The following is a 20,972-nucleotide window of genomic DNA, read 5'->3' on the forward strand; positions in this document are numbered from 1 at the left end:
AGAAGAGGAGAAACGTTTCCGGGTCTGTCTTCAAATCCCCCCAGGTCCCTGCGTTGGAGCTGGCTGACGAGGAGCCCGGCCGGGGAGGAAGACAAGAGGACCGGGGATTAATTAAGAGGCCGGAAGAGGGAGCCTTGCAGCCCGACATGGCACCAGTCTCCCTGTGAGATTTCCCAGTTTTCTCCCTCCGCCCCCCCCTCCCGGCGAGAGAGGCCTCCTCCGTCTCGAGACACGTCCCCCCCCCCACCCCACTGCCACCCCCAACCCCAAGTAAGAACCCCCCGCCCCCCCCACCGCGCCCGGCACCCCCTCCTCCACCCTCGTCGGACGCGGAGCGATCCACCAGTTGACGGAGCGATCCATCGACTGACCGACTGACCGACGGGGCCCGGACGGGGCCAGCCAGTTCCGGCGGAGGTCTCCCCCGAGCGGGGGGGGTGGGGGGGTGGGGGAAGGTACGATGGGCGTGTCGCGGACGCCGCGGGCACCCACCCGCCCCGCCGCGGGCCCGGCTGGCAGCACCCTGCGCCGCCCCCCTGCCGGATCCGTCTGAAAAAACCGGGGGATCCCCCAGGCCAGCGGAGGCACCCGCGCAGGCGCCGAGAGGAAGACCGCCGGCCCCGGAGGAGAAGATCTCACCGGCCTCGCTGCCAGGATCCCTCCCAACATTCCCTGCAGTCTGCAGCTGCTGGGCTCTTCTTCCCAGTTTTTGATTACGGCGGGGGATTTTGGGGGTGCTCTGGAGCCCCCTGGCCCCTCCGCGCTGCGCTCCTGCCGTCACAGCCGGTCGTTAGCCGTTAACCCGGCATCGATATTCCCATTCCTGCCTGCGGCACTGCCCCCAAGATTCCCACAGCTTGATTTTTAATTCCCGCCGTTAGAACGATCCAGTCGGCAGCTGGGACTGAAAACGGCCCGCAGCTCTGCTGCTCCGCGGACTGTCGGCAGTCATATATAATACATGATGTTCGGATGTTGGCAGGCACGCGCGACTCTCTGCGCCGGTAGTGTTTGAAGCCTCGCTGTCGGTGTCGGGGGCCACCCTGCCAGCGGCCGTGCCGGTACCGTGTGTCCAGTGAGCTCTGGTCTCCTACTCCCTGCGCGGCCCCTGGGTTTTCAGAGAGCTGGGCAGGAGAGGAGAGAGGACAAAGCACAGCAAGCAGGAGAGAGGGTCTGGACAGAGGAGAGAGGACAAAGCACAGCGAGCAGGAGAGAGGGTCTGGACAGAGGAGAGAGGACAAAGCACAGCGAGCAGGAGAGAGGGTCTGGACAGAGGAGAGAGGACAAAGCACAGCGAGCAGGAGAGAGGGTCTGGACAGAGGAGAGAGGACAAAGCACAGCAAGCAGGAGAGAGGGTCTGGACAGAGGAGAGAAGAGAGAGGACAGCGAGCAGGAGAGAGGGTCTGGACAGAGGAGAGAAGAGAGAGGACAGCGAGCAGGAGAGAGGGTCTGGACAGAGGAGAGAGGAGAAAACGACAAAGCACAGCAAGCAGGAGAGAGGAGAAAACGACAAAGCACAGCGAGCAGGAGAGAGGATCTGGACAGAGGAGAGAGGACCTAGCACAGCGAGCAGGAGAGAGGGTCTGGACAGAGGAGAGAGGACAAAGCACAGCGAGCAGGAGAGAGGGTCTGGACAGAGGAGAGAGGACAAAGCACAGCGAGCAGGAGAGAGGGTCTGGACAGAGGAGAGAGGAGAGAGGACAAAGCACAGCGAGCAGAAGAGAGGGTCTGGACAGAGGAGAGAGGACAAAGCACAGCGAGCAGGAGAGAGGGTCTGGACAGAGGAGAGAAGAGAGAGGACAGAGGACAGCAAGCAAGAGAGAAGGTCTGGACAGAGGAGAGAGGAGAGAGGACAAAGCACAGCGAGCAGGAGAGAGGGTCTGGACAGAGGAGAGAGGAGAGAGGACAGCAAGAAGGAGAGAGGGTCTGGACAGAGGAGAGAGGAGAGAGGACAGCAAGAAGGAGAGAGGGTCTGGACAGAGGAGAAAGGACAGGGAGACAGGACAGAGGAGAGAGGAGAGGACAGCGAGCAGGAGAGAAGATCTGGACAGAGAGACAGGACAGAGGAGAGGGGAGAGAAGCAGGGCAGAGAGTGGACAGGGAGGAGGAGGGAGGAGGAAGCCGGGAACCGGACAGAGGAGAGAAGAGGAGGAGAGCGCTCGCTCTCCCTGCCCCCTCTTTGAGACTGGCGGGCAGTGCCATGGCGTTCACCTTCGCGGCTTTCTGCTACATGCTGACGCTGGTGCTGTGTGCTGCTCTCATCTTCTTCGTCATCTGGCACGTGAGTACAGAGCGGTTTTCTACATCGAGATTGCAAGTGAGACTGGAGTTACAGTCTGGAGTTACAGACTGAGACTACAGACTGGAGTTACAGACTGGAGTTACAGACTGAGGTTACAGACTGGTGTTACAGACTGAGGTTACAGACTGGAGTTACAGACTGAGGTTACAGACTGGAGTTACAGACTGAGGTTACAGACTGAGGTTACAGACTGGAGTAACAGTCTGAGGTTACAGACTGGAGTTACAGACTGGAGTTACAGACTGAGGTTACAGACTGGAGTTACAGACTGGAGTTACAGACTGAGGTTACAGACTGGAGTTACAGACTGGAGTTACAGACTGAGGTTACAGACTGGAGTTACAGACTGGAGTTACAGACTGAGGTTACAGACTGGAGTTACAGACTGGAGTTACAGACTGAGACTACAGACTGGGGTTACAGACTGGAGTAACAGACTGGGGTTACAGACTGCAGTTACAGACTGGAGTTACAGACTGGGGTTACAGACTGGTGTTACAGTCTGGAGTTACAGACTGGAGTTACAGACTGGAGTTACAGACTGGTGTTACAGACTGGAGTTACAGACTGAGGTTACAGACTGGAGTTACAGACTGGAGTTACAGACTGAGGTTACAGACTGGAGTTACAGACTGGAGTTACAGACTGAGGTTACAGACTGGAGTTACAGACTGGTGTTACAGACTGGAGTTACAGACTGAGGTTACAGACTGGAGTTACAGACTGGAGTTACAGACTGAGGTTACAGACTGGAGTTACAGACTGGAGTTACAGACTGGAGTTACAGACTGGTGTTACAGACTGGAGTTACAGACTGAGACTACAGACTGGAGTTACAGACTGGAGTTACAGACTGGAGTTACAGACTGAGGTTACAGACTGGAGTTACAGACTGGTGTTACAGACTGAGACTACAGACTGAGGTTACAGACTGGAGTTACAGACTGAGGTTACAGACTGGAGTTACAGACTGACACTACAGACTGAGGTTACAGACTGGAGTTACAGACTGGAGTTACAGACCGGAGTTACAGACCGGAGTTACAGACCGAGGTTACAGACTGGAGTTACAGACTGAGGTTACAGACTGAGGTTACAGACTGGAGTTACAGACTGAGGTTACAGACTGGAGTTACAGACTGACACTACAGACTGAGGTTACAGACTGGAGTTACAGTCTGGAGTTACAGACTGGAGTTGCAGACTGGAGTTACAGACTGAGGTTACAGTCTGGAGTAACAGACTGAGACTACAGACTGAGGTTACAGACTGGAGTTACAGACTGAGGTTACAGACTGAGGTTACAGACTGAGGTTACAGACTGGAGTTACAGACTGAGGTTACAGACTGAGACTACAGACTGAGGTTACAGACTGGAGTTACAGACTGGTGTTACAGACTGAGACTACAGACTGAGGTTACAGACTGGAGTTACAGACTGAGGTTACAGACTGAGGTTACAGACTGGAGTTACAGACTGGAGTTACAGACTGGTGTTTCAGACTGGAGTTACAGACTGGAGTTACAGACCTGAGTTACAGACTGAGGTTACAGACTTGAGTTACAGACTGAGACTACAGACTGAGATTACAGACTGAGGTTACAGACTGGAGTTACAGACTGGAGTTACAGACTGGTGTTACAGACTGGTGTTACAGACTGGAGTTACAGACTGGTGTTACAGACTGGAGTTACAGACCGGAGTTACAGACTGAGGTTACAGACTGGAGTTACAGACCGGAGTTACAGACCGGAGTTACAGACTGAGACTACAGACTGGAGTTACAGACTGAGACTACAGACTGAGACTACAGACTGAGGTTACAGACTGGAGTAATAGACTGAGGTTACAGACTGGAGTTGCAGACTGAGGTTACAGACTGAGACTACAGACTGGTGTTACAGACTGAGGTTACAGACTGAAACTACAGACTGGAGTTATAGACTGGAGTTACAGACTGAGGTTACAGACTGGAGTTGCAGACTGGAGTTACAGACTGAGGTTACAGACTGGAGTAACAGACTGAGACTACAGACTGAGGTTACAGACTGAGACTACAGACTGAGGTTACAGACTGGAGTTACAGACTGGAGTTACAGACTGGAGTTACAGACTGGAGTTACAGACTGGTGTTACAGACTGGAGTTACAGACTGGTGTTACAGACTGAGGTTACAGACTGAGACTACAGACTCGTGTTACAGACTGAGGTTACAGACTGAAACTACAGACTGGAGTTATAGACTGGAGTTACAGACTGAGGTTACAGACTGAGACTACAGACTGAGGTTACAGACTGGAGTTACAGACTGGAGTTACAGACTGGAGTTACAGACTGGTGTTACAGACTGGAGTTACAGACTGGTGTTACAGACTGAGGTTACAGACTGAGACTACAGACTCGTGTTACAGACTGAGCTTACAGACTGAAACTACAGACTGGAGTTATAGACTGGAGTTACAGACTGAGGTTACAGACTGAGACTACAGACTGAGGTTACAGACTGGAGTTACAGACTGAGGTTACAGACTGGAGTAACAGACTGAGACTACAGACTGAGGTTACAGACTGAGACTACAGACTGAGGTTACAGACTGGAGTTACAGACTGTAGTTACAGACTGGTGTTACAGACTGGTGTTACAGACTGGAGTTACAGACTGAGGTTACAGACTGAGGTTACAGACTGAGACTACAGACTGGAGTTACAGACTGAGGTTACAGACTGGAGTTACAGACTGGAGTTACAGACTGGAGTTACAGACTGGTGTTACAGACTGGAGTTACAGACTGAGACTACAGACTGGAGTTACAGACTGGAGTTACAGACTGGAGTTACAGACTGAGGTTACAGACTGGAGTTACAGACTGGTGTTACAGACTGAGACTACAGACTGAGGTTACAGACTGGAGTTACAGACTGAGGTTACAGACTGGAGTTACAGACTGACACTACAGACTGAGGTTACAGACTGGAGTTACAGACTGGAGTTACAGACCGGAGTTACAGACCGGAGTTACAGACCGAGGTTACAGACTGGAGTTACAGACTGGAGTTACAGACTGGAGTTACAGATCGGAGTTACAGACTGAGGTTACAGACTGGAGTTACAGACTGACACTACAGACTGAGGTTACAGACTGGAGTTACAGTCTGGAGTTACAGACTGGAGTTGCAGACTGGAGTTACAGACTGAGGTTACAGTCTGGAGTAACAGACTGAGACTACAGACTGAGGTTACAGACTGGAGTTACAGACTGAGGTTACAGACTGAGGTTACAGACTGGAGTTACAGACTGAGGTTACAGACTGAGACTACAGACTGAGGTTACAGACTGGAGTTACAGACTGGTGTTACAGACTGAGACTACAGACTGAGGTTACAGACTGGAGTTACAGACTGAGGTTACAGACTGAGGTTACAGACTGGAGTTACAGACTGGAGTTACAGACTGGTGTTTCAGACTGGAGTTACAGACTGGAGTTACAGACCTGAGTTACAGACTGAGGTTACAGACTTGAGTTACAGACTGAGACTACAGACTGAGATTACAGACTGAGGTTACAGACTGGAGTTACAGACTGGAGTTACAGACTGGTGTTACAGACTGGTGTTACAGACTGGAGTTACAGACTGGTGTTACAGACTGGAGTTACAGACCGGAGTTACAGACTGAGGTTACAGACTGGAGTTACAGACTGGAGTTACAGACCGGAGTTACAGACTGAGACTACAGACTGGAGTTACAGACTGAGACTACAGACTGAGACTACAGACTGAGGTTACAGACTGGAGTTACAGACTGGAGTTACAGACTGGAGTTACAGACTGGTGTTACAGACTGGAGTTACAGACTGGTGTTACAGACTGAGGTTACAGACTGGAGTTACAGACTGAGGTTACAGACTGGAGTAACAGACTGAGACTACAGACTGAGGTTACAGACTGAGACTACAGACTGAGGTTACAGACTGGAGTTACAGACTGGAGTTACAGACTGGTGTTACAGACTGGTGTTACAGACTGGAGTTACAGACTGAGGTTACAGACTGAGGTTACAGACTGAGACTACAGACTGGAGTTATAGACTGGCATTACTGCAGAAAATTGCATGAGTGTGCATGAGGCTATGTGACTGTCAGAGTGCTACGTTCTGGACTAAAGAGCTTCTCCTTTCAAATCCCAAAAGTCCAAGAGTCATCTGTTCTCGTCCTGTGTGGGGTTTCGTTCCATTCAAATACTGAAAGCAAACCGAGTGGGAGTCAATGGGAGTCAATGGGAGTCAATTTCAAGGCCTCAGCACTGTGCGGATATGTGTGTGTGTGCGTGCGTCCGTGCCTGCGTGTAATTAATGAGGCTGTGCGGACCAGTGACAGGCTGTTGCATTATGAATGGATTATACAGAATCATCCAGGGACGTGGAGGCTGCCTGGAATCTACAGGTTCCCTCCAGTTACTCAGAGTGCTTGCAGGTTATTGATGAGCTCCTGCGCGGTGTTTTACAGGTCTGATAATGACAGAGCAGTTGGCATTAGGCAGGAGATCAGCAGGGGACGGGCTCCAGTTTGACACAGTATAGTCATTCGGGGGTTCTGACAATGGTATGACAATACCAATAGGACAGTCTGAATACTGGAGTGTCTCTCTTGTCACTCTGGGCTAACTGCGGCTCCCTTTTTCAAATTCAAAGACCTTTTTATTGGCAGGACTGGTGAATTGCAGTGTGGACTGCAAAGTAACATTTGGGATAATGACATACAGTGTATTATTTAACGAGAGGCTCACTCTCTGCTCCTCCGGGCTGTGGCAGGAGATCACACGCTGGGCTGCAGTAGGATTGGGAGCTGTTCTGGAAGCTGGCAGGTGTGGGAATACTGGGATTTTATTCCTTTATCGGAAGAATGTTTGTCTGATCCCAGAGTGTTTCTCACGGTGCAGTAGGAAGCGCGTCTCTGTCTCTGCTGCTCCCTGGGCAGCTGGGTCTCCCTGTGTCCAGGCTGTGGTCACTGAGCCTGTCCTCTCTGGGCAGCTGGGTCTGCCTGTGTCCAGTGTGTGTGTGTGTGTCCAGGCTGTGGTCACTGAGCCTGTCCTCTCTGGGCAGCTGGGTCTGCCTGTGTCCAGTGTGTGTGTGTGTCCAGGCTGTGGTCACTGAGCCTGTCCTCTCTGGGCAGCCGGGTCTGCCTGTGTCCAGTGTGTGTGTCCAGGCTGTGGTCACTGAGCCTGTCCTCTCTGCCTGTGTCCAGTGTGTGTGTGTTCAGGCTGTGGTCACTGAGCCTGTCCTCTCTGGGCAGCCGGGTCTGCCTGTGTCCAGTGTGTGTGTGTGTGTCCAGGCTGTGGTCACTGAGCCTGTCCTCTCTGCCTGTGTCCAGTGTGTGTGTGTGTGTGTCCAGGCTGTGGTCACTGAGCCTGTCCTCTCTGGGCAGCCGGGTCTGCCTGTGTCCAGTGTGTGTGTGTGTGTCCAGGCTGTGGTCACTGAGCCTGTCCTCTATGGGCAGACAGGTCTGCCTGTGTCCAGTGTGTGTGTGTGTCCAGGCTGTGGTCACTGAGCCTGTCCTCTCTGCCTGTGTCCAGTGTGTGTGTGTTCAGGCTGTGGTCACTGAGCCTGTCCTTTCTGGGCAGCCAGGTCTGCCTGTGTCCAGTGTGTGTGTGTGTCCAGGCTGTGGTCACTGAGCCTGTCCTCTCTGGGCAGCCAGGTCTGCCTGTGTCCAGTGTATGTGTGTGTGTGTGTGTGTGTGTGTGTGTGTGTGTGTGTGTGTGTGTGTGTGTCCAGGCTGTGTTCACTGAGCCTGTACGTCATCGAGCTCTGTTTCTCCTTGAGTCTGGTTTGCCCCTCTCCCACTCCTCCATCCCTGCCTGGCACGTCTGTCTCAGGGCAGCACCAGTTCCCTGGCTGCATCCCGGTGTGTCTCAGGCCAGCTCCTGACATGAACAGTGCGTGTGTGTGTGTTATGTTTTCTTTCTGGCGTGACGGAGTGCGTGTGTGTGTGCGTGCCTCCGCGTGTGTGTATGGGTTTTTATTGAAACATAATTGTGTTCCATCCATAACCCAGCCCCCCCCCCCTCTCCCCCCTCCACCCCTTCCCAGTCTCCAATCTCTCGCTTGGTTCTATAGTATCCATGGCGCTCGGTGGAGTGTTCATCTGGTTGCCGTGGCAACTGCATCTGTTTACAACAGAGCAGGGCCTGTGTCAATTGTGGATGCCTGCTCACCTCTGCACACACAGCTGAGGCTCTCTGGGCGGGGGGGGGGGCGGTGGTGGTGGGGGGTGACAGATACAGGGGGAGATGGAGGAGGGAGAAGAGTGAAATATGGAGGAGGAGAGAGAGACACTCCAGTCTCACACTGAACTCTACTCCTATCTCACACTGAACTCTACTCCAGTCTCACACTGAACTCTACGTCAGCTTCCCAGACCTGCTCCTCAATCTTCGATCTGTATTGATCAAGTATAGCTGGTCTATTGTTTTTGGCTTGCCAGCTCCAGTGCTCCAGTCGAGCCCTTCAGGATGAAAGGCTCGATATCGGGGGCTGCTGGGGGGTCTCTGTGATGTTGTGACTCTGCTCCTGTCTCTCGCAGATCATTGCCTTTGACGAGCTGCGCACAGACTTCAAGAACCCCATCGACCAGTGCAACCCAGCCCGCGCGGTGAGCTCTCACTGGGAGCACTGGGAGGAATGAGCAAGCTGTGGAGAGTGCCGGGGAGGGAGACTGGGAGAGGGGAGAGGGGGAGGGGCTGGGAGAGAGGGAGAGAGGGAGAGGAGGAGTGGGAGAAAGGGAGACACTGGGAGATGGTGAGTGGCAGGGAGGGATGGACACAGAGAGACGGAAATGAGGAAGAGATGGGGCGAGAGGGTTCTGTACTGACACAAGTCTCTCCTCTTTCTTTCTCCTGTCTCTCTCTCCTGTCTCTCTATCTCCTGTCTCTCCCTCCTGTTTCTCTCTCTCCTGTCTGTCTCTGGTTTCTCCCTCTCCTGTCTCTCCCTCTCCTGTCTTTCTCTCTCCTGTCTCTTTCTCTCCTGTCTCTCTCCCTCTCCTGTCTCTCTCTCTCCTGTCTTTCTCTCTCCTGCCTATCTCTCTCTCCTGTTTCTCTCCTCTCTCTCCCTCTCCTGTCTCCCTCTCCTATCTCTCTCCTGTCTCCCTCTCCTGTCTCTCTCCTGTCTCTCTCCTATCTCCTGTCTCTCTCCTGTCTCTCTCCTATCTCCTGTCTCTCTCCCTCTCCTGTCTCCCTCTCCTGTCTCTCTCTCTCTCCTGTCTCCCTCTCCTGTTTCTCTCTCTCCTGTCTCTCTCCTCTCTCCTGTCTCTCTCCCTCTCCTGTCTCCCTCTCCTGTCTCTCTCTCTCTCCTGTCTCTCTCTCTCTCTCCTGTCTCTCTCCTCCAGATGTCTGCTTTGGTACGAGAGTCTTTACCCTTCAAGCGCAGTGACTGTGGGCCTCCCTCCCTTCTGCACTTTCACTCTTCCTCTTCATCACCCTCTCCCTCCCTCCTCCCGTCTGCTTCCGCCCTCCTCTCACATGAATATGGCCGCTGTTACCTCGTTGTCTTGCCACTAATTAGCAGCGTACGGGATTGACGAATGCACTCAGACTGCAGCTCAGCTGTGTGCTGGCTCAGTGCCCAGGGATGAGGAGGACTGGGGGTTGGGGGGCGGCTTACAGATGGGATCTGTTAGCAGTGTTTAACCTTTGACCTCACCCCTCATGTTCCCCCATGTTCCCTTGACATACCTTTTGCGAATTTGTGGATGGCGGAGGAGGAGGAGGAGGGGGGGCGGGGGGGGTCTCACGACAACCAGGGGAGACTGTAGCTCTGCGTGGACATTAGAAAAGTAACGCCTCTCTCTCCATCTCCCTCTCCCCCCTCTCCTCTCCTCTGGCTCACGATCCCTCTCTCCTCCTCGGCTGCCCCGTCTCTCCCTCTCTCTGTCCATCCCTCTATCCCACCCTCCCCTCCCTCTCTCCGCAGAGAGAACGCATCAAGAACATCGAAAGGATCTGTAACCTGCTGAGGAAGGTCGGTCTGTGCCCGGAGACTGGGGGTTCTCTTTCTGTGGGGGGGGGGGGGGGGGGAGTGGGGAGATCGATAGAAACGGTCACACATGACCAGCCAGGGGACACAAGATAGGGTTTTGTGGGGATCTGAGGAGGAGGACGGGGGCTTTTGGGGGATCTGGGTAGGAGGATGGGGTTTCTGGGGGTCTGGGCAGGAGGATGGGTTTTGTGGGGGGTCTGGGGAGGAGGACGGGGGTTTCTGGGGGTCTGGGGAGGCAAGTAGGGGCTTCTGGGGGACTGGGGAGGAGGATGGGGGGTTTCTGGGGGTCTGGGGAGAGGGGGAGGGGCTTCTGGGGGTCTGGGGAGGAGGGTAGGGGTTTCTGGGGGTCTGGGGAGGAGGACAGGGGTTTCTGGGGGTCCGGGGAGGAGGACAGGGGTTTCTGGGGGTCTGGGGAGGAGGACAGGGGTTTCTGGGGGTCCGGGGAGGGGGGTAGGGGTTTCTGGGGGTCCGGGGAGGAGGACAGGGGTTTCTGGGGGTCCGGGGAGGAGGACAGGGGTTTCTGGGGGTCCGGGGAGGAGGACAGGGGTTTCTGGGGGTCCGGGGAGGAGGGTAGGGGTTTCTGGGGGTCCGGGGAGGAGGGTAGGGGTTTCTGGGGGTCCGGGGAGGGGGTTAGGGGCTCCTGGTGGTCCGGGGAGGGGGGCAGTGGTCGTTAAGGGAGGTGGAAAGAGCAGGAGATGGACTGTGCCAGTCGCGTGTTCGCGAGTGCTACGGTGACTGACGGATGAATTCGTTCGCGGTGTGCACCTGCTCTCCCCCTCTCTCTGCGCTGGGCTGGCAGACTCTCTCCCTCCTTCGCCTCCCCTTCCCTCCCGCTGCTCTGTGCCTCCCCGTGTTCCCCCTCTCACCTCCTGTTCCGCCGTGACCAATCCACCAATCACCTCACTGCGTCTCTCCTCGCGTTGCCTAGGAAACCGGCGTTGTGTTGCCATGGTGACTCCACCCCCCCCCCTCCCCCCCCCCAGCTCCATCCTGCTGGCAGGGTCTGCATTATAACGCACAGCTTCACTGATTAATACAACTCCACAAGACACTCCAAACCACTTTCATCTGCTCGAGTCAAGCCTGGAGAGAGGGAGAGAGATCAGGAGAGAGGAAGGAGCTGGGAGAGAGGGAGAGAGAGAGGGATTGGGAGAGAGGGGGAGAGAGAGGGGGATTTGGAGAGGGTGAGGGAGAGAGAGAGGAATTGGGAGAGAGAAGGAGAGAGAGAGGGATTGGGAGAGGGTGAGGGAGAGAGGGAGAGGGAGAGAGAAGGAGAGAGAGAGGGATTGGGAGAGGTGAGGGAGAAAGGGAGCGAGAGAGGGATTGGGAGAGGGTGAGGGAGAGAGGGAGAGAGAGAGGGATTGGGAGAGGGTGAGGGAGAGAGGGAGAGGGAGAGAGGGTGAGAGAGAGAAGGAAAGAGAGAGGATTGGGCAGAGAGAGATGTGAGGGTTTAGGAACAGAGAGATCTTCCAACAGCATTTTATATAGCAGGGCACACACCTGAGACAGGCTTTAAACGAGGGCTGGGGTTCTGGGGGGATATCTGGGAAGCCCTGTCCCATTTCCAAAGGGAAGTCAAACACGTCAGTGACTAAGGACCTGAAAGCCGTGTTTTGAATAAGAGCACTTAGGCTGCTGAGATGATGCAGTTAAGTCCTTCAGAGCCCAGGCAGAAGGAGCTGTGTGGCCCTTTGGTACCAGGAACGAGAAAAACTAACTGTGTGAATGGCGCCCCCAGCTGGTCGTCCCGGAGTACTCCATCCACGGGCTGTTCTGCCTGATGTTCATGTGCGCCGCAGAGTGGGTGACCCTGGGCCTCAACATCCCCCTACTCTTCTACCATCTGTGGAGGTAGGCTGGACCTGCTGACCTTTGAACTTTGACCCCTTGTATCTATGACCTCCAACAGGGATGTCTCTTTAAATGCTCTTTTTAGCCCTTCCCTTCACTTGGGCCTAAAGCGTCCCTGTAAAACCTTTAAGTGGGTTTGTTCTGGAGTGCACTGGACTCCACTAGCCCTTGTTGGACAGGGCAGAGTTGAAACGTTTATGGAAAGGGCCGTGTTTGTTTGCACAGGAGACTTTGGGGGTGGGGGGGGGGGTTAATTTCAGGGAAGACTCAGATGCTAATCAGGGGTTTTGAACCCTAACCCTGACTGTGATCCTTGACCAACTTTACCCACAATCCACTGTGTAAAGTTGAACTTTAACCTCTAACCCTGACGCGGACCCTTTAATTGTTGGTCTGGCACTGACCTTTGACCCCTGACCCCAGTTGTAACACTTAACCTCCATTTGTCTTTTTGTTCTTTCTCCGCTTGTCCCTGGACTCTCCTTTCCTCGACGCTCCTCTTTTCATCTTTTTCCATCTGTCTTCTCCCCCTCTCCCTCCCTTCTTCCCTCCATCCCCCTCTCCCCCTCCAGGTATTTCCATCGGCCAGCGGATGGGTCAGAGGTCATGTATGACCCTGTGAGTGTGATGAACGCCGACATCCTCAACTACTGCCAAAAAGAGTCCTGGTGCAAATTGGGCTTCTACCTGGTCTCCTTCTTTTATTACCTGTACAGGTAAGAGCTCACCTGAGCCCCACTCCTCCATGACACAGTAAAGCCCAGTGAGATCAGGGTAAAAGCACAGTCCAGCGCAGAAAAGCCCGGTGAGATCAGGGTAAAAGCACAGTCCAGCGCAGAAAAGCCCAGGGAGATCAGGGTAAAAGCACAATCCAGCGCAGTAAAGCCCAGTGAGATCAGGGTAAAAGGACAGTCCAGCACAGTAAAGCCCAGTGAGATCAGGGTAAAAGCACAGTCCAGCGCAGTAAAGCCCAGTGAGATCAGGGTAAAAGCACAGTCCAGCGCAGAAAAGCCCAGTGAGATCAGGGTAAAAGCACAGTCCAGCGCAGAAAAGCCCAGGGAGATCAGGGTAAAAGGACAGTCCAGCACAGTAAAGCCCAGTGAGATCAGGGTAAAAGCACAGTCCAGCGCAGTAAAGCCCAGTGAGATCAGGGTAAAAGCACAGTCCAGCGCAGTAAAGCCCAGTGAGATCAGGGTAAAAGAACAGCACAGGGCAGTAATATAAGGAGAAATGGGGTATTAATTAATCAACTAACCACATCTGGCACCTACGTCTGGGACGTATATAGTTACATACCGGAAACTCTAATTTAGAGCGAATCCTTTCTGAGAAATAGAAAGAACTGATGACAAAGAGAAGGAGCAGGCAGATGTTGTGACAGTGTCCCCTCTCTCCGTTTCCCAGAATGGTCTACACACTGGTCAGCTTTTAATCCCCAGAGGCTGGCTCGTCTCCCTCCGGACACCAAGAGCACACTCCCAGGACATGGGGGAGCAGAACATAACATTCCCTCCAATTCCCTATGCCCCGTTCTCCCACATTCCCAAAACAAGGAGGAGGAGGAGGAGGAGGAGGTGAGAGACTAGGAATTTTCCCCCCGAGACGCCCCGGGGAGAAATCTAGGCGCGCACACTATAAATCCCCCAAAAAAACGAAAAAACATAAAAATGAGGCGGATGGGATGGGGACGGACACTTTTTTCCGGCACACAGCGGGAGAGGCAGTTTGGGTCGCTGAACGTGAGAAAGGAAGGGGAGAGGGGGGTGTCTCCCCGCTCCCCCCCCCCCCAAAAAAAAACGGGATCGCATGTCCTTTGGCTCTGCTGATCCGACCTGCTTTCAGACGCAGCGATGCCGGCGTGGTCTGGGCACCGCCGCGATCCCTGTGTTCTCGACTTTTGCCCCCGAAGAGCTCTCCGGATTCTGTGCCCTAATGTGCCCTTCTCTTCCGACCACCTCCCTCCCTCCCCTCCCATCTGGGAAAAGGCCCGGGCGTTACCGGATGCCCACCTTAGCCCGTGGTGGACCGGGGGCTCGACTCAGGCAGCCTCTGCCTGATTGTCGAGGCCCAGTGGGAGGGGGAAGCGGGGATGCAGGGAGCCGTACTGGGCTAGCGGAGCGCTAAGACAGAGCTAAGGGGTGAATTCCCTGTGGGGAAAAAAAAAAGGGGATTCTACACCCGGCACACGATCGCCCCTGCTTGCTTCCGTGCTGTCACGCCGCTCCCGCGCCGGTTTGCCTGCTGTCCTTCTCCGTGTGCGTGTGCTTCTGTCACTCCTCCGGCCTCCTGCCCGCGCTCCCTCCCACCACCGCCGCGTGACGCCGAAGCTCCGTGCGCGCCCCCCCCTCCGTGTGCCGGAAATGGGACAGCGCTCCCCGAGGAAGGGGTTTACGCCGAAGTCTGGAACTGTGCTCATCGCCGGAGCACGCAGACACTGGGAAGGGGAGCGGCGGCCAACCGCAGCACATTTGGAAGCTCGGCTTCGGGAACGCGTGACACTGCTCCCAGCCAGTCGGAGTGGCCGGATTCAGCCAATCGGAGAGCAGGAAGGGCCCGCCCAGGATGGGGATTGGCAAGCCAATGCTTGACACAAGTCCCAGCCAATTGGAGAGCAGGAAGGACCCGCCCAACAAGGGGATTGGCTAGCCAATGCTTGACACAAGTCCCAACCAATAGGAGAGCAGGAAGGACCCACCAAGCAAGGGGATTGGCTAGCCAATGTTTGAGACAAGTGCCAACCAATCGGAGAGCAGGAAGGACCCGCCCAGAAAGGGGATTGGCTAGCCAATGCTTGACACAAGTCCCAACCAATAGGAGAGCAGGAAGGACCCACCAAGCAAGGGGATTGGCTAGCCAATGTTTGAGACAAGTGCCAACCAATAGGAGAGCAGGAAGGACCCACCCAGCAAGGGGATTGGCTAGCCAGCAGCAGGGCTCATTTACTGCGCCCCCAGTGTCTCCTGGGTAATGCTCCGCCCACGTTCTCAGTTCCACAGCAGGTCCAATTAGCTAATTAGCATCTGCGTCTTTAACGAAGTGAAGGCCCCCCGTGTCCCTGCACCATAAAAGTTCATGAGAAAGATCCTATAACGTGTCTCACGCGTGAGCTCAACAACACGTGCTGGAACAGAAACCCCGAGGCCCTCCAGGCTGTGAGGCTGAGCGAGCAGCTGCTCCCGAGTCTCGCCCCACGGAGACAGACAACAGCCTGGGGACATCGGGGCCCTCCTGCGTCTCAGATCCGCCGAGGGGAGGGGCCGGGGGGGGGGACCAGGGGGAGACCCCGCGGCCGCCCTGGAGATTCGGAGCTGCCGAACGCGGCGTGGAATAACAAGAACGTTGCAGCACAACCCGCCGGACTGGAATAGATCAGGACACGGCGGAGAGCACCATCCAGAGGTGGGCACGCAGGCCATCTGGCTGGTGGAGGCTTCTTGCAGCCAGTTCTGGGAACTGGAACTGTATTCCCCACTACGGCCCAGCTATATGGCGCACTGTCCGGGCTGTTGCTTTCCTGCTGAAGGAGCTCCACTGGCCTCGTCTGCAGGCTTGGGCACCTCTGGCCGGTGTCGCCCAGTGTCCAGCCGCAGGTGACTTGGAGAGACCTGCGCGCCCGGCTGGACTCCGGCCCAGGGGAACCGGGGGTGTGGCCGCGAACCCCGCTGGGACTTCCGTGAGGGAGGCCGAAGCCAGACGTGTCCCCCTCTGGGCCCTCCCATCACCCTGCCCCTCCGGGTTGAATCCGCCAACCCGCCTTCAGCACTGGCAGTCAAGCCCCGCCCCCACCCCGCCTCCACTCCCTCGAGCTCCGCCCCCCCCCCCAGCTCAACCCCTAGAGGTGGGTCATCCAATCCCTTTCCTGGTCTCTAGCTCCGCCTCTAGCCCAGGCCCTAGCCCCGCCCCACCATGGTGACCGACAGAGGTCTATTTTGGGCTCTGGATTCTGGACCTTCTACAATCTGCAGCAGTAGGATAAACTCTTTCCGAAGAAATCCCTCGTTGTGGTGGTGGATGGTGGATGGAGGGGCGGGGGGGGGGGGGTGACATTGAAATTTTGGGGGGCAGGACTGCAGCAGGACTCCTTTATCAGTGTGGAACACTGCCCTGCCCCCCCAGAATAAGGGGGAGACAGTGGGGAAGAGGAGGACCAAAAGCAGATGTAGGACACGAGGAAGATGCTCTGGACTCTGGGGCGGGGGGGGGGTTCACTCGGATCCCCCCAGTATTACAATAGCGCCCTCCCCATATCCTTCCCTGCTTGTCCACTCCTCCCAATTCCACAGCCACAGGTGTCCAACAGGACTGATCCATCAGCTCCGGAAGGACTCGGAAAAACTGGGCAGAGGGCAGAGGGGCGTGTGCGCGGATGGTGAGGAAGAGGGAGGTTTTACTCGGGGTGACGTTGATGGCGCCCCGTCTTCAGATCAGCGCGTTTTCCAGCTCCGATCTCGGCTGCGTGACTGAGGACCGACCTGTATCGCGAGGCGTGCCGATGAGACGGGTCGCCCGGTTTCGGGCAGCTGGACGCAGAACACTGCCGACTGGCGACTGGGGCGAAGGGGCCCCTTGGGGACCATGGGAAACGTGAATCACGACAAGAGGCACCAGGGGGCGCTACGTCACCTGATGCGGATATGTGTGTGTGTGTCCCCGTGATGGACACCAGGCATTTTACTGATCTCATGCGGCCCAGGAGAGCAGTGTTGCTGCCTCGCAGTTCTGGGGCCTGGGTTCAGTTCTGGACCCCGGGGTGCTGTCTGGGTGGAGTCTGCATGTTAAACATTTCTGTGTCTGTGTGGGCCCTTGCGATGGATTAGCGTCCTGTCCCACGTCCCCGAATCAGATAAAGGGGTTAGAACACGGATGAATGGATCCATGTTTCCCATGATCCCACTTGTACACGGCCCCAGTTTTATGTCCCCGGAGCGGACAGATTTTCGGGATACAGCTGCCGGAATAGGCTGGTTCATTTCCCAATCACCCCTGCTGTACTGCCAGGATTTCTGAGACATTCCTAATCGCAGGCTGGATTTCTGGACCCAACTGTCTTCTGGGTATTGAGTCGACTGCACCCTAATTTTTCCAGTTTGTCTTAATTTGCCTAATCCTCCCCCCTCCCCCCCCCCAACACACACACACACACACACTGTCATTTCCAGTTTCTGAAAACAAAGCAGCTTCGGTAAAATTTCAATTTGCCCACACTGGCAAGGGCCCAATTACAGTCTCTCGTTAAGAGGATCAATTAGCTAACGGAATGGAATTGTGAAGTGGCGGGGGGGCTTTTGCTGCTGAGAATCTGGGCACTGGAGCAGTCAGAGTGTCTCCGGGGCTCGGAGGCATGTCTCTGTGGGCCAGGGGTCCGAACCTGATCCTACAGGGCCCTGCCTGGTGATTCATCCCTGTGCCCACCTATTTATTTCAGGGGTTTGGAGGAGACGGGGTGAGGCTTGGTGGCAGAGGGGTCAGCATGGCTGTGTTGCAGCGTGTTGCAGGTTCAATTCCAGTCCTGGGGGTTGCTGTCCGTGTGGAGTTTGCGTGCTCTCCCCAAGTGTGGGTGGGTCCTGGTGGGAGTGTGAGTGTGTCAGTGTCTGTGTGTGTGCCCTGTGATGATGGACTGGCGTCCTGTCCGGGGTGCAGCCTGCCTTGCGCCTGGTGCTTGCTGGGAAGGGCTCTGGCTCCCCCCTGCGACCCTGAGTTGAAGGAAGCAGCTGGAAACTGGTTGGGTGGATGAGGAAGACATTGCAGCACGGGCTTCTTGATCATTAATAATATGGCTGCGATTAGGGCTGAGCAGATGGGCATGCAGTCATGAAAGTGTGTGTGTGTGTGTGTGTGTGAAATTCGCTTGTGTGCCATGTTGAGGAACGATCTCAGTCAGCTTTTACCCTCCCACCCCATGATCCCAGACTCCTGCCCTGGGACGGGGGGGGGGGGGGGGGGTGAGGACACTATCCCAACAGGCTCCTCTTAAACTGGGGTTCCCAAATTCTGGTCCAGGAACCCCCCCCCATCCTCATCCGACAGTCTGGACTCAGTGCGGATGCACAGTTATTACCTGGATAGCCAACCAGCTGATGACCTGCTACTGCTGTACAGTACAGTTGTGCAGTAGGTGGTTACTGGTGGCTACTAGTTTGGGAATTTAGCTAGTTAAGCAGTTTGCTAGGGAGCTGTAGCTTGAGGTGGTTGTAAGTCAACTGTGTTGGTGACTTCAACTCACCAACTCGCACACCTACCCAGCAGCCGGATTCAGGCGTTAAACTCCTGGGCCGGTTGGCTTGGAGGGCGAGATCAGTGATAAGTTAAGCAGGTTAGCGGGTGGGTTATCTGGTCGGGGGACTAGATAGCGAGTGGAAATGAGTAAGCCTGCCCCTGGGTTGAGGGGGGGAGCAGGGTGGGTCGAGGCCAAGGGCACCAGTATGGTTGCATGGCGGGTTAGTTGGGTAGTTAGTTGGGTAGTTAGTGTGCCAGCTGGTTAAACGAGCCAGGGAGCGAGTTGTGTAGATATGGGGGGGGGGGGTTAGTGGAATCTGTAGCTGGGTTGTCTAGTGAGTGAGTTAGTGAGATAAGCTGTTAGATACTGTAGGGGACATGCAGGTGGGTTGGTTATTGAGTTAGTTGACAGATTGGTTTGTGAGTGGACTAGATAAGGGGGACATTAGAGTAGATGTGATAGCTGGGTTACCTGAGTGGCAGATTAGTGTGCTGTGGGGTCTGTTGGCAGATTAGTTATTAGTTAGCTGGTTAGTAGCCTAGGGTTCCCAGTGCAGGCGCCTCAGTATTCCAACACTTGTGACCCCCTGACTTCACACCTCAAGGAACTGGGGGTGTCATTTTCCAATACCGATCTGCGTTTCGATGTCGTTACCAAAAGGACTTAATTAATGACAATCGTTCAAAGCACAAGGGACAAGGGGGAGAGGGGAGGGGGCTTTTCAATCATGTTGGGTGTGAGTTTTCTATCCTGGTTCGAGGTTTCCTGTCCTTTCGTCAGTACATGTTGTTGAAGAACAGAAAAAAATTTGCTTAAAATAACACCTTCGCTTTGTAAATGTCTTTTATAAACGATGTGATTCCTGGATCACTGTATATCTCTTCACTGTTTCACTACTGTTTCTAGTTTGTACTTGAATTAACAAATGAATATACGGTATTAAATAATATATATGAGCATACTACACATATTCTAATAAAACAGTGTGTCTGAAATAAGCTTGTAGTCCTCAGTGTTGTTCTTCCCTGGAAATGGATCACTCACACACACACACACACACACACACACACACACACACACACACACACACACACACACACACACACACACCACCTTCCTTTCTTCATCTCTGTCTCTAGCCCTCTCTCCCCTCTCTCTCTCTATCTGTCCTTCTCCCTCTCCTCTCTCTCCCTCTCTGTCTCTCTCCCTCTCTTCCCCCTCTCTGTCTCTCTCCCTCTCTCCCCCTCTCTGTCTCTATCCCTCTCTCCTCTCTCTCCCTCTCTCCCCCCATCTGTCTCTATCCCTCTCTCCTCTCTCTCCCTCTGTCTCTCTCCCTCTCTTCCCCCTCTGTCTCTAGCCCTCTCTCCTCTCTCTCCCTCTCTATCTCTAGGCCTCTCTCCCCCCTCTCTGTCTCTAGCCCTCTCTGTCTCTATCCCACTCCCCTCTCCTCTCCCCTTTCTGCCTCTATCCCTCTGTCCTCTCTCTCAGTCTCTGTGTCTCTCCCTCCCTCTCTGTGCTGTGTGTGAAAGCAGACTGTCAGTGTTGCTCAGGGGATAGATTAGTGGAGAGCAGCAGAGCAGGGCTGTTGTATTACTGACTGACAACTGCAACTCCCTCTGCACAGAACACACACACACTGGTAAACACACCCATGATTCTACACACACACACGATTTCACACACACCCCCCTGATTTTACAGACACACTAATACACACACACGCATGATTTTACACACACTGATAAACACACTCATACAGTCCAGATAGACACTGGTTAGCTCGTGTATACAGTCCAGATAGACACCAGTCAGCTCTTGTATACAGTCCAGATAGACACTTGTCAGCTCTTGTATACAGTCCAGAGAGACACTGGTCAGCTCTTGGATACAGTCCAGATAGACACTGGTCAGCTCTTGTATACAGTCCAGAGAGACACTGGTCACCTAACATCACATGTACTAGAGACAGCAGTGCAGTGTACTGTAGTTAGGGGCTCTGGAATCGTAATTGGAGGTTGCAGGTTCAAATCCCACATTGGGCATAGCTGTTGTGCCCTTGGCCAAGGCGCTTGAGAAACTGAGTAAGTCACTTTGGATAAGTCTCAGCTCCATAATAACACTATCAGCGAATGTAATAATTATTCCCTCAGCAGCACTGTAATTCATTGATCATGCCAATAAGGCTCTTTATAACCATCTTTGAGAGTGAGAGGAAGGAGCTAGAGAGAAAAGGCTCTAGAGGGGGAGAGGGAGAGACAGGAGAGCGGAAGAGAGCAGCTACTGAATAGAAATTGATCGATTATCACAATGGGGGACTTCTGAACAATTGCTCTCCCTCCATATATAACTAGTGACACACACTGGGGGAGAGGAGAGACAGAGTGGGAGGAGAGAGAGGGAGAAGGGAGAGAGCAGGAGAGAGCAGGGGATGAGAGGAGACAGAGGTGAGGGCAGGAGACAGGAGAGAGGAGAGAGGAGAAAAGTGAGGGAGAGAGAGGAGACAGAGGTGAGAGGAGAGACAGAGTGGGAGGAGAGAGAGGGAGAAGGGAGAGAGCAGGAGAGAGCAGGGGA

General features: G+C 54.5%; 1 protein-coding gene across 2 annotated transcripts; it reads left to right on the top strand.

Annotated features, from left to right (window-relative positions):
• Window positions 1-1,015: 1,015 nt before the first annotated feature.
• Window positions 1,016-19,399, top strand: cnih2 (cornichon family AMPA receptor auxiliary protein 2). Of its 2 annotated transcripts, XM_088608658.1 has the most exons (7): window positions 1,016-2,067; window positions 2,129-2,281; window positions 8,883-8,951; window positions 10,268-10,315; window positions 12,072-12,184; window positions 12,757-12,900; window positions 13,589-19,399. In XM_088608658.1, the coding sequence occupies exons 2-7, from the start codon at window positions 2,201-2,203 to the stop codon at window positions 13,614-13,616; spliced, it is 483 nt and encodes a 160-aa protein (XP_088464784.1). In that variant the 5' UTR covers window positions 1,016-2,067; window positions 2,129-2,200; the 3' UTR covers window positions 13,617-19,399. The 2 variants fall into 2 exon arrangements, with proteins under 2 accessions (XP_088464784.1, XP_088464785.1); XM_088608659.1 differs by having other exon boundaries at window positions 1,567-2,281.
• The last annotated feature ends 1,573 nt before the right edge of the window (window positions 19,400-20,972 follow it).

The sequence above is a fragment of the Lepisosteus platostomus genome, chromosome 16 (assembly GCF_059453375.1).
Source record: "Lepisosteus platostomus isolate fLepPlt1 chromosome 16, fLepPlt1.hap1, whole genome shotgun sequence".
NCBI classification, from domain to species: domain Eukaryota; kingdom Metazoa; phylum Chordata; class Actinopteri; order Semionotiformes; family Lepisosteidae; genus Lepisosteus; species Lepisosteus platostomus.

Bases quoted from the DNA above. Each gene is read 5' to 3' on its own strand.
- cnih2 (XM_088608658.1), top strand. From the start codon at position 2,201: ATGGCGTTCACCTTCGCGGCTTTCTGCTACATGCTGACGCTGGTGCTG. The intron at 8,952-10,267 runs GTGAGCTCTCAC...CTCTCTCCGCAG, and splicing joins AGTGCAACCCAGCCCGCGCG to AGAGAACGCATCAAGAACAT. The intron at 10,316-12,071 runs GTCGGTCTGTGC...TGGCGCCCCCAG, and splicing joins TCTGTAACCTGCTGAGGAAG to CTGGTCGTCCCGGAGTACTC.